This window comes from Rhineura floridana, chromosome 3 (assembly GCF_030035675.1).
Source record: "Rhineura floridana isolate rRhiFlo1 chromosome 3, rRhiFlo1.hap2, whole genome shotgun sequence".
NCBI classification, from domain to species: domain Eukaryota; kingdom Metazoa; phylum Chordata; class Lepidosauria; order Squamata; family Rhineuridae; genus Rhineura; species Rhineura floridana.
Window position 1 is genome coordinate 20131925 of NC_084482.1, and position 12705 is coordinate 20144629.

The 12705-nt window shown below is 44.3% G+C and overlaps 1 protein-coding gene across 8 annotated transcripts in view; it reads left to right on the forward strand.

The window, feature by feature from the left end:
* The first annotated feature begins 258 nt into the window (after positions 1 to 258).
* The window catches only part of FMNL3 (formin like 3), a 130390-nt gene continuing 117943 nt past the window's right edge, over positions 259 to 12705 (forward strand). For 7 of the 8 annotated variants that reach the window (XM_061614840.1, XM_061614841.1, XM_061614850.1 and 4 more), the window contains exon 1: positions 259 to 591. In XM_061614840.1, coding sequence (XP_061470824.1) covers positions 475 to 591 — 117 coding nt within the window. In that variant the 5' untranslated portion in view covers positions 259 to 474. The other variant, XM_061614849.1, reaches the window with a different exon arrangement.

Consider the following 12705-nt stretch of genomic DNA (forward strand, 5'->3'; position numbering starts at 1 on the left):
GCACAGGATTGGGCCCTAAACAAGGGAGGGGGCCACATTAGTTGGGGCGTGGGGGGAGTTGCAACAGCGCGACCCTATGGAAGTTTCCTCGGATGTAAGTCCTCACAAGGGGGCTTATTCTCTGTGCGTGCCGTCAAGAGACCATTTTGGGCAGCACCGATTCTAATCTGAGGGCTCCACATGTGGCCAAGGAAATGGGGGGGGGGTCGGCAGCCCGTTTTGAAGAAAAAGGAGGAGGAGAGGGAGGGGAGGAAGAAGCCCTCCTTACTTGCTGTCCGCTGGGCGGGCGACGTCTTCGGGCGGGCGGCGCCGGGGGCGGCGCCGAGAGTCCCGTCCTGTCCCAGGCCGGGCAGCGAAGGAGGGACTGAGAAGCAGCCGCCGCCGCCGCCGCCTGGCCACGGCGGCTCCGTTTCGTACGGACACTCAAGGAGGGTTGAGCCGTCCCCGCCTCCCCAGGAGCCGCCTGGGCCGGGGATGGGGAACGCCGAGAGCGGGGAGCCGGGCGGAGGGTCCGGGATGCTGCTGCCCCCGCCCGGGAAAGTGCCCATGCCGGATCAGGGGGAACTGGAGGAGAGATTCGCGATGGTGCTGGTGAGAGACCCTTCCCCCTCCCGGTCCGATCCCCGCGTAGACCCCTTCCTCTCCTCCGACTGCCCCCTTCTCGACGCTGCCAAGGGTACATCCGTCGCAAGAACTACTGATAGAAAATTCGCCGCAAACCCCGTCGTTATCGCAAGAGGGATTCCTACCCGCCCTCTTGGTGGGAACAGATATGGATCGTGATCCTCAATTCCTTCCTCCCCACTCCCTCTCCAGCTTTTCCAGACACTTTTCCTGACCCTATTGGATATCAGACACCATTCCCTCGATCCTTTTCTTCCACGGGATTTTTAGCTGTGGTGGTTGCATCCATAAACTCCACTTGTTGGCAATTTCTTTCTGGTAGGTCCACTAGTTTCCCTCTTTATCCCCACTCTCAGTTAAGTTCTGCTAGATCCTTCAGATGGTCTCAAATTTATTAGTTGACACCTCACCCCAAATAGTTTTCTTATGTTCTTAATCCTGTAGATCCTGCAATTAATTTTTTATCCTATCAGATCCTCATGATTCTGACAGATTCCTAGTTCTTTAAAAAATGTAAATGTAATACCTTCAAGTCGATTCCAACTTATGGCGACCCTATGAATAGGGTTTTCATGAAGCTGAGAGGCAGGGACTGGGCCAAGGTCATCCACTGAGCTTCATGTCTATGTGGGGATTCGAACCCTGGTCTCCCAGGTCGTCCAGCGCCTTAACCACTATACCACACTGGCTCTCACCCTAGTTCTTTACCTTCCTGGAAAACCTGTCACTATTCTACGTTGATCTCCCATCTAGGGCAGATAGCTTTCCTTTGAAACTTCAGCTGTATATTCCATTGCTCTGGGCCAGGTGGGTTCTTGGCCAGGAAGTTAGAGTCCAGTGATCCCTATTCCTCTTCCATGTCTCTTCTCTAACACCATGATCTGACCTACAGCACGCCTCATTTCCAATTAAAGTGCCTACTCCCCCATTCTTTCTTGTCTACCTGAGTTACTCACTACACAAAAGAACCTGAGGGCCTATTTTTATTCCACTGGGCTAACTCTTCCCAATTCCTTCTCAGCAGCATCTCAGGCAATTATTTATTTATTTATTTATTTATTTAATTACATTTCTAGACCGCCCTATAGCAGAAAGCTCTCAGGGCGGTGTACAACAATTATATTTCCCAATTCCTCCTAAATTTTCAGATCACCAGGGCTGGATTCCTGCTCCCACTCATTCTTAGGATCCTTGTGTAACACAACCCTCGCACCCTCTTGCTATCCTTAGTCCTTCATGTATGCAGCCTAATAGAATGGCATGTCTACCTCCCCCTTTATATCCCACCTTTTTCTTGGTTGGCCTGTCTACCCTCTGATATCCAATTCCTCCACCCCACCCCCCATCCAGTTTCTTCTGGCTTATCCCTTTTTCAGCTAAGGCCACATCTGCACCTTCCTTTTAAAGCCCTGTCATACTACTTTTAACAGTCATGGCTTCCCCCAAAGAATCCTGGGAACTGTAGTTTATTAAGGGTGCTGAGAGTTACTAGGAAACCCCTGTTCCCCCTCACAGAGCTACCATTCCCAGAATTCCTGGGGAAGAATGATTGATTGTTAAACCACTGTGGGAATTGTAGCTTTGTGAGGGGAATAGGGGTCTCCTAACAACTCTCAGCGTCCTTCACAAACTACAGTTCCCAGGATTCTTTGGGGGAAAGCCATGACTGTTAAAAGTGGTATCATAGTGTTTTAAATGCAAGGTGCAGATGCGGTCTTCAGTGGCCTTGTTTGCTTGTGTTGTGAACCCGTTTTGTGAGGAGTGGTATTAGGAGGCACATGGAATTCCCCAGTTGCCCCTTATCTTCATTGTGCTGTGCTGGTGTGCATCCTGCATAGAGCATGTGTGTGTGTGTGTGAAAACCAGTCCTTGGTGAAGAAGGCAGGGGACCTGGTCTGAGAATTTGCAAGCATCTCTATCTTCTTACATTTTCACTGTGTTTGCAGAGGGATATCTCTAATGAGAAAGCCACTCCTAAATTGTGAATGAAAGGAATTAGTGCCTGATTAGCCGCTGGTGGTACAAACTTTGTCCTGGAAGAACGAGAACTATCAGAGGGCTCAAGAAACAAGGAGCAGAGTATATTCATTTATTTTTATTTATTTTATTATACTTGTATACCGCCCCATAGCCGAAGCTCTCTGGGCGGTTTACAGTAACTAAAAACATTAAAACAAATATAATTTAAAACAGATCTTATAAAAACAATTTAAAACACAATTTTAAAATTTAAACAGTATAAAACACATGCTAAAATGCCTGGGAGAAGAGGAAAGTCTTGACCTGGTGCCAAAAAGATAAGTGTTGGCGCCAGGCGCACCTCGTCAGGAAAATCATTCCATAATTTGGGGGCCACCACTGGGAAGGCCCTCTCCCTTGTTGCCATCCTCCAAGCTTCCCTTGGAGTAGGCATCCGGAGGAGGGCCTTTGATCTTGAATGTAGTGTACAGGTGGGTTTGTATCGGGAGAGGCATTCCATCAGGTATTGTGGTCTCAAGCTGTGTGGCCCTCCTAAATAGGGTCTGGCTGGTACTGTCTCTTCCTTAGAGCAGAGGTGGCTGACCTGTGGCCTGCAGATGTTATTGGACTCTTACTCACATCAGCCCTAACCCTACATGGCCATTGGTCAGAGATTATGTGAGTGATCATCTGACATCTGGAGGGCCATAAGTTGTCCACACCTGCCAAATATCATCTTGAATGGAGGAATGTTCCATCTTCATGTGGGAGGCCAGTAAATCCTAGGATAAGCTCTGTGTGCCAGGCCAAGCTTTGTGAATGGGTGACTTCAGCGAATTCAAGGGATGCATTTATATGATCACTTTCATGGGCTTGACTTCATCTCTTAACCCACTAAGTTCTCTTGTACGTACCCAAGTTGTATACGTCTTGGATGGTGTTCAGCACTAGTCCTACTCAGAGGACATCCAATGAAGTTAATGGACATGACTAATTTAGGCTCATTAATTTCAGTGGGTCTACTCCCAGTAGGACTAAGTTGCATACAACCTCCCTTGTCTTTTTGAAGACTGCACGGGCTTGGATGGTGGTTGTAATCTTGTATTAGAATCTTGAGTAAAGGCTGCGGGAGGTTAATTAATCCAAAAGGGATTAGAAACCAATTTAACATGGGATTGTGACAGCGCTCCTATTTATATGTAGCATATGCTTGGGGAAACTGTCCCAAAATGCAGTGGAATGGTTGGTTTATTAATCTATGTTAACTATTGTGATGGCAGAACTGATATGGTGGGATTCATTCCGAAAGAATTAAAGCCTGAAGTTAAGAGAGTAGCTTTCTGATTGCTCCTTAAAAAGTGGAAAAGTGACCATCTTTAGAGCCAGAGTTCATGCAATCCATGCTCACGTTGAGCTGCTGGACCCAAGTGTGTCTTGGGCACAGAAGCGCCTTTCTGTGGTCATCTTTCTCTTTGGAAAGTGCTGTCTCATCTCTGGCTGTTCCAAGGGAATTTTCTCTCTGCTCTATGGCTTTTCATTAAGAAAAAATCTGACACATTAGATGTGAATGTTGAGACTCAATGACTGTGGATGAGCCATTAGAGATGTGTGTTGTAGAGATGCCTGGGGAATTTCTAGGGGATTTTTTTTCTTGATTGTGGAAAGTATGTTTGTTTGTTTTTTGAAATTCCACTCCAACCATGTCAGAGTGACAGGAAGCTGACAGCATGTGACACATAGTCCCCTCCTCTATCAACCCTGCCTACAATGGGCAGATTGCTATTTGAATGGTTCTCAGATTTGTAGGAAAGGGGGTGGTGTTTCAAAAACCACATGATACTGGGTTGTTAATAATATATTGAACATAGGAGCTGTCTTATACTGAGTCAGACCATTGATCCATCCCATCCAGTGTTGTCTGCTGTGACTGGCAGCAGCTCTCCAGGCTGAAATTTTTTAAACCCGAGTTTTCTTTTCTTTTTTTTTTATTTAAAATTTTGAAGTTTCTAGTCCTTATTGTTTTGAAGATATTACTGAAAGCATTTGGGCAATGCCTGGTGAAATCTAAAAAAAACAGAGTGATCTGTTAGTCATAGAGCTGGGCTGAATAAGATTTCCACTGGTTGCGGGTTAGGTCTTTATATTCTGTGTAATTCTTTGAAGTCCCATTACTAGCAAACCAGAATAAATAATATATAAGATAGTAAATATTGGAGTTATGCAAAATAGGTGAAAGTTATGCACATTTGCGTAAGTTATAGATGCAGAATTTGAATTCCACAGGTGCAGAATTGTAGTTTTTTTATATATTTTGAGGATGAATGGGTGAACTATACATAGCCCTGGGCAAAGGTGGAGCAGTCTGCATTCATGAAAGTATCAATCTTAATAGCCAAACGCATGATGAAAAAGTCCTTATGTTCCTACATATTCACAGCAGCATTTATCATTCTTGTGCTGATGATTTATGATGTAAGAAAATGTATTTCTTTGCCTTCTCCAGGGCAGGATGAAACATTATGTTAAGAATGTTATCCAGGAGGGCACATATTGGAGCTCTATTTGTTGTGTAATTTGAGAGCCCACTCCCAACTGAGTCTCTACCTGCTGACAATAAAGCTTTCCTGTTGTGCTATAGTGCTGAAGTAGCTAGTGATAAATCAGATGGATGCACTCTCCAACCTAGGTCTAATGTAGTTAGTCTGCTCTTCATTCAGAGATCCAGGGTAGAAATGCACTCACTGTTCTGCCAGTTCCAGTGCATCTCCACCTCTCTCTTCTGACGATGCTAGTCAAACCCCGCCCCTTTTTACAGTAAAACCTGGTGGGGGCAGCTTGAGTGCGTTTTTTTTAAATTCAGCTTCAAAGAGATTGTGCAACTGATCGGCAGATCAACCCATTCCCCCTTCAGGTGTGGCTAATGGGAAAACTTTGCTCTGGCAACCAGTGTGTTTACAGCCCCAGTTTCTCAGTGCTCATTGCTGCTGTCCCTCAGTCAGCCCTTTGGTGCTGTGGGAAAGCAATGGAGTTCCAATTCATGATCTTGTCTGCTCTCCTGTATGTAGTCCTGCACAGAAATGCCATAAAATTCCCCGCGGTTCATAACATGGTGACTTTTTTCTAATTCCATAATGAAGGGCAAATGGCAGTGAAGCATAAAATGGTAGGAACCTGCCCTGCATAAGAGGTTGAATGGCCATATCTGCTACCTTGTCTCTCAGCAATGATCAGGTATTGATTGAGATGAAGGGGGAAACACTGTCTATCTCTTTGTATCCATGTGTGTCTGTAGTTTTTGGTGTGTGAATGCTAGCAAAAGAGGGAGGGAGGGAGTGTATAAGCCAGACTTAAATGTAAATGTACTGCCTTCAAGTCAATTCCGACATGGCGACCTTATGAATAGGGTTTTCATGAGGCTGAGAGGCAGTGACTGCCCCAAGGTCACCCAGTGAGCTTCATGGCTATGTGGGGATTTGAACCCTGGTCTCCGAGGTCATAGTCCAACACTTTAACCACTACACTGCACTTAGGTGGATGTAAAAAATATGGTTCTGCAGAAAATAATCCATGTCCTTTAACCTGATCCTGGCCTTTCCCTGCATCATTTAGCAAAGAATTTCTCAGATTAATTAATAAGAAAAGACCATAAGAATGCTGCATGATTCTAAGAAAGAGTGCTTGAAATCTGGAGGGAAAGGTAGGAGGGGCTGAATGAACCCCAGAAGCCTCCCTGATCCCCACTCCAATTTTAGCCAAATCATGATGCCCTTTAGTCTTTTAAAAACAGGTAAGAAGAACATTACAAAACATAAGGTGGGAGCAGGCCTTCTCCACCTTTGCAATTTGTTCTCTGCTAAGAACAACATTGCTGGGTTAGACTAGAGAGGCCCAACTAGTCCAATACTTTGGGATACCATTACATCTGGTATCAGTTCCATGGGCTGACAGAACCAAAATATGTTTAAAAAATGTTCTTCGTTTAGTGTATTATTTTCTAGTTCTGGTGCGATATAGTGATTAGTGACTATCACATCCATGTTTTCCATTTGATTACTGGCTTTGTATGCTCTAATGATCCTACAATCTCTTTAGTCATCCGTTTTCTAAACAAAAGAGTTATATCCTTTTCCTTTGTCTTTTTTCAACTTCTCTGTCCCTTAGTTTTATTGGATCAACAGTCTGGCACAAGAGACTGCAAGCATTTGAGTTTCACAAACTTTTCATTAGGCAAAAGAATTCAGTGAAACTTGAAAACTTGCCTCCTACCTACGCTAACCAGAGTTGGTTCAACAAAGGATACCATTTCATCCATTTCTTTAATCTCCTTTGCAGAGCTTGGAAAAGTTATTTTTGTGAACTACAACTCCCATCAGCCCAATCCAGTGGCCATCCTACTGTAAGGCTTACTGAGATAATATATGCAAAGCACTTTGAACATGCTAAAGCACTGTATCAATGCCAAGTATTACATTGCTGTGATTCAGCAACCTCTCTGGCTTCTGAGATTTAATCAGGCATTGCTCACACTCTTCCAATTGTATTGTCTAAGTCATAAGGGCCAATTTACATGTTCACTGCTTAAGAGTATATGCAGCATTACTCTCTGGTTTGGCCATGAGATTTCACCAGTGTTACTAAAAGTGCTTCTGAGTCTTTCTCCCCTTTATTATTGCATGTGTGAAATGCAGTTTTAAATGTTATTTTCATAACAGGCTCTTAAATCAATTGGTGACCATGCAGGAAGGCGGGTTAACAGTCACATTTCAACCTTCCTGCATTTTATGTGTCACCAGTGAAGAAATGTGCTATATCTGAATCACGTTTTAGTGTTCCATTTGCTACCCTCCCCCATAGAGTAGTGCTGGGCCAAAAGCACAATTCATCATTCTCAATAGCTGCCACTTGTGTTTTGTGGTGGGCAGATGCTCCTGGCCACCAGCTAGTAGCTGGGCAACACCTTTCCCCAGCAGAAGTCCCATGTGCAGATTGCTGTGCTACATCAGGATGTCATGATGCACAGAGGGGACTTCACCTGTGGTGAGGTGTATGCGTGTGTGGTAGTCACTGAAAGGAACGTTACTGCTACCACCATTGGTAAGGCTTGCCCCTGATATTTTCACCTCAATTTTTGCCCCCACCCCTGTGAACATCAATGACATGCCCATTTCCTTTTCGCTGGATGCAAATGGGGCAGCAAAAATGACGTGTGTGGAATAGATTTCATAAGAACCCCATTAAGAGGTACAAGTCTCTTTCTTGATTCTTTTTCCATTTCAGTGACATTGGTCCTTTATAGCACAATCATTATTTTGTGGTTCTCCTCCCTCTTAGGTGTCCTTAGGTGACTGTAAAACAGAGAAGTGTTGGGAGATTCTTCCTTCCTTCCAAACCTCATGTTGAATTGAAAAGGCACCTGTGAAATTGACAAGTATTTCCCCCGTTTTATCAGTTATTAGATCAGAGAGGCCAGAAGGGAAACTGTGGTGAGACAGGTGGGCAGGCAATGCCCAAAGTTGCTTGACAGACTGTGACCAAGCTATTTGTAAAGGGATTGGGTCTAATAAGTCGGGGTCGACTTGAAGGCAGTCCATTTCCATTTCAAGACACAGGGCAATCTACAGCACCATCTCAGGTAGAGATGCTGGAAGTGCTGTGAGGTTTGTATACTGGGAGAAATGTGAATGGTGGCAGTGCACATTAAATCAATCAGGGAAGATTCCCATGCAATCATTAAAGTGCTTGAATATGTATGTGTGATTTCTGCATAATTTCACCCATGCATTTAACCAATCAGGAAACATCTTGACAACAATTTGAAAATCATATTTTGAATGTTGAGGACAAATGGCAAATTAATTGTTTAATTCTATTTTGAATTATTAAGCTTTGATTCAGTTTTGCCAAGGGCACATCCTGCTAAACATTAACGCTGCACCAGTTTCCATTTATTTGAATGGGCCTTTGTGGGGATCTTTTTTCTTTAAAAAAAAAAAAAAAACCTGGTAATGTCTTATTTGTTTCTTTCTTTCTTCATGGCAGATATCAACCTATGTCTTGATCCTATAAATAGTACAGGTTCTAGGTCAATCTATGTTTAGAACTTTTCGAATATCAAGATTTCCAGCCATGGGCTGGGTTTTGATCTGAACACATGATGAACCATTAAAAATCATTAGTTATGTATGAATCTCTTAAGGAATCTGACCAGTGACTTGCTTTGGAATGGCTTGCTTTAGAAGTGGGAATAGAGACTAGTGAATGAACCCCTTCTTTCAGTTTCTTAAGGCAAGGATGGGGAACCTGTGACCCTCCAGAAATTGTTGGACTCCCAGGTTCCATCAACCTTAGCCAGCATGGCCAAAGGTCAACAACCATGGGACTTGTAGTTCAACAACATCTGGAAGGTCTCACCTTAAAGTGAACTGCCAGCAAACTGTGCTGTAAAACCACCACCACTGTCTCTGCACATTTCTCCTGCCTTTGGTCAAAAGTTGAAGAGTACCGCTGGCATTTGTTATGAGGCCTGAATTGGCCTTGAAGTTGCGTATTCCTTCATTTATAAGCTAAATGAAAATGCCACATTGCTGGGAGGGTTATCATAATATTGTATGTGAGCTGTATTGTCTGTCGCTTAGTTTCCAAATACAATTTAGTTTCCAAGTACAATTTAAGATGCTGGAACTGACCTTTAGAGCTGTAGAAGGCCTGGGACCACCCTTCCTTAGGGAGAAACCTTCCTGCACAAGCTCTCTTGCCTTTTCACATGAGCTGGGGAACCTGTGATTTAAAATGTCACTCCGCAAGTGGTGGCATTTGCTGGGGCTGGGAGTGTATTTTGTTATAGCCTGGACCTTTGAAATGTCCCTACTTGGTGAGTCCTGCAAATCCCTTATCAGCTTTTAGAAATGACTTAAAACATTTTTACTTCACAAAGCTTTAAACACACCTATAAAAACAGAGTTTTAAAAATATAGATTGTGATTTTGGATCATTTAGTTGCATGGAGGAACAACATACCAGCATGGCAGGCCCACCTATGGTTAGAAATAGTACAGCACAGACAGAGACCTGCCCTCTTAGTAAGATAAGGTGGTTTGTGAGGCAGCAAAGCTGGGGTGGTGTTGTGTATCCGGCTTCCAGATGCCGAGCATTGCTGCTGCTGACCAAGGGGGGGCAGTGTGGGTCCTGTGTCAGGAACATTGGATTGGTTCTACTGCCCCTCCCACTCCACACCTCGCTGCCCATACCTTGCCCCTACCCCCTCAATAAGCGGCAGTGACCCTTGAGGCCAGGTACCCAACGCCACCCCACCAACCACTACTGGATAAGGCACTAGTGCAGGTATGGAGAATAGTATCCGGCCAGATCCTGAGGCCCCAAAGGCCACTTTGACCAGGAGGTTTTCAATCTGCTCTAAGTAAGCTCACAATTCTTTCCTTTCTTCTTTTTCACCCCAGCTTGACCTCGGACCAAAGGCCTTTCTGGCCCAACATCCTTTTTCCTGCAGTGGCACAACCAGATGCCGGTGGGGAGCCCAATGTTGTTTTCAAGCAATTGGTTTTCAGAGACATGCTGCCTCTGATCCTGGAAGTAGCCATAACGAGTAGTAGCTATGGATAGACCTATCCTTTTATCCTCTTCTGAGGTTTACTCAGGAAGCCTTGATGAGGAACTTTGTCAAAAGCTTTTTGAAAGCCCAAGTATACCAGATCACCCCTATCCACATGCTTATTGATACTCTCAACGAACTCTAAAAATTCAGTGAAACAGAACATGCCTTTGAGGGAGCCATGTTGATTTTTCTTCAACAAGAATTGTTCTTCTGTACAGTATACTTGATTTTATCTTTAATAACTCAACAAATTTACCTGCAATAGACATTAAGCTAACCACCTTGTAATTTTCTGGATCCTTTTTTTAAAAAATGGCGTTGCATTGGATGTTTTCCAGCCCTCTGGTACAGTGACTGTTCATAGGGACATTATTATTGTTAGAAGATCAGCAATTTCGCGCTTGAGTTCTTTAAGAACATTGATTTGTTTATAAGATTTATACCTCTCCCAGATAGGGTTGCCAGGTTCATGGCCTGAGACTGATCCTGTATCTTTAGGAGAAGAGAAAGTCAGCCAAGTGCAGGTGTTCTTGCAACACTGTAATGGGAAGAACCACCAGTTCTCCCTTCCCCTTGCACACCTTTTAAAGATACAGAAGACCTGTATCTTAAATTTAAAGTTTAAAGTTAAATTTACTTTAACAACCATCAAAGCTAGAACCGTGGCTGGCATTTTCCATAGAGGAGCAAGATGCAGCAAGACAGAGGACGCAAATCTGTTTTATACTTTTTTTAGACTGGGGAAAACCCATTATTCTTCATTGTGACCCGTTGTGTTTTTTAAATGTTAACACTCAAACTTACACAGCATGCAAGATCTCTCTGGTCTCTCTCCCTCCCTCACCTTTTCTCTCTTGGCTTTAAGAAAAGAATTAAAGGAAAAGAACCCAAGGAGAAACCTTATTCAATGGAATCCAGCTGCCTGGCTGGGTTGTGTTTCAGAATTTGGACTTCCGGTTTGAGATTTCAAAGGGAGAAGTCTCTGGCAAGGGAATGAATTTCCCACACAGCCATAGACACAATTACTAACGGGATGGCGTAATAGAAGCATATGGCATCCCTCCCCGTGCAGTTAATTCCGTACAACGTTGAGTAGAAAAAGGGTGGAAATAGCTATCAGTTTCCTCTCGGCATTTTTCCAGCAGGAGAGAGAAACTTGTACATCTTTGCAACGTCCCATCTGGAAGAAACACCCAGGGCTTTATTCTGGCAGGGGGACTTGAATTCCTTCCTATTCAGAGGGGGAATGGAAACTGACGTTGAAAGGAAATAACAGACCGCAGCCCAGCAAGCAACCCAGATAGACTCCCCGCAATGCAAGGGGAGTTGTCCAGCAAGGGAACCAGTTTGGAAGTTCTGCCCAGTTAGATGGGTTGCCAAGTCTCAATGGAGACCTAAAAGCATAGGCCGCAGTACGGCGGCTGCCAGGATTGCAGTCATGTTGCATCACTTCCCTGGAAACAGCATCTCATCAAGGGGGAGGGCTTATTTTCAGAAACTTTATTTCATAGAAGATGGGAGTCCTTGGTAGGTTGGGGGAGCTGGAGAATGAGGCAGGGAGCCAGGGGTCCTGGGGCTCTATCCCTAGTACTGAGAGGACAGTCTTGTGGGTTAGACTAAAGTGGGAAGGTGGATGTATGCACACTCTGCTCTGGTCATGCGGATACCCTGCCTGGAGGATGCTGGGGAGAATGTACCTTGTGGTCGCTTAGCAACCTCAATCTATCCTGGAGCAGGCAAATTGTCTGCTTAGGCTTGGGGTGATGCTGATCATGTCAAGAAATGGTGCATGAAGCAAATGCCTTATGTGGACAGGACAAGGCAGGGCTAGAATTCTGTCTCTAAATTGGGCAATAGAGGAACGGGAGCCAGTGAGTCCCAGTGGGAGGATGGGAACTCAGAAGCTTGGCTGCAGCTTTTACAAATGAAGGCCCCCTCTGGTGTCCCGTCATTGAATGCTTCAAATCTGCCATCAACATGTTGTGAGGGTGTAATTAACGAGCAAAAATAGCAATTGAGGAATAATTAGAAAGCAGCTGCAACCAATTCCAGGCTTGCAATGCTTTGGCTCCTCTGCTGCCAAGTGGGTTTGGATCTTTGGTGAAGATGTTTTGAACTTGAACAATGTTGGGAGGGGGGAATAAGAAACTTGATGTTTGAAAGGCAGTACAGCCTAATCGTTGCTTGTTCTTTTCTGAATACAGAGTGTGGGAGTGGTTCAACCTGTATTTTGAAATGTGCAGCCACTGTCATAGTTTTTATTGTACTTTAAAAATACAGTTTAAAAATATTGTATTGAAGGGTGGGGTATGAGTTTGTGAAATGAAAATATAACCTCTCCAGTTTTGCCCTGTAATAAATTACCAGACTGCCCTATCACCTCCCAGTGCTGGGATGTAAGAGGAGGGAAGCTAAGGCTGCAATCCAATACATGCTTACCTGGGAGTAAGTTCCATTGAACATAATGGAACTTACTTCTGAGTAGACATGTATTTGAGTGCAACCTAAGA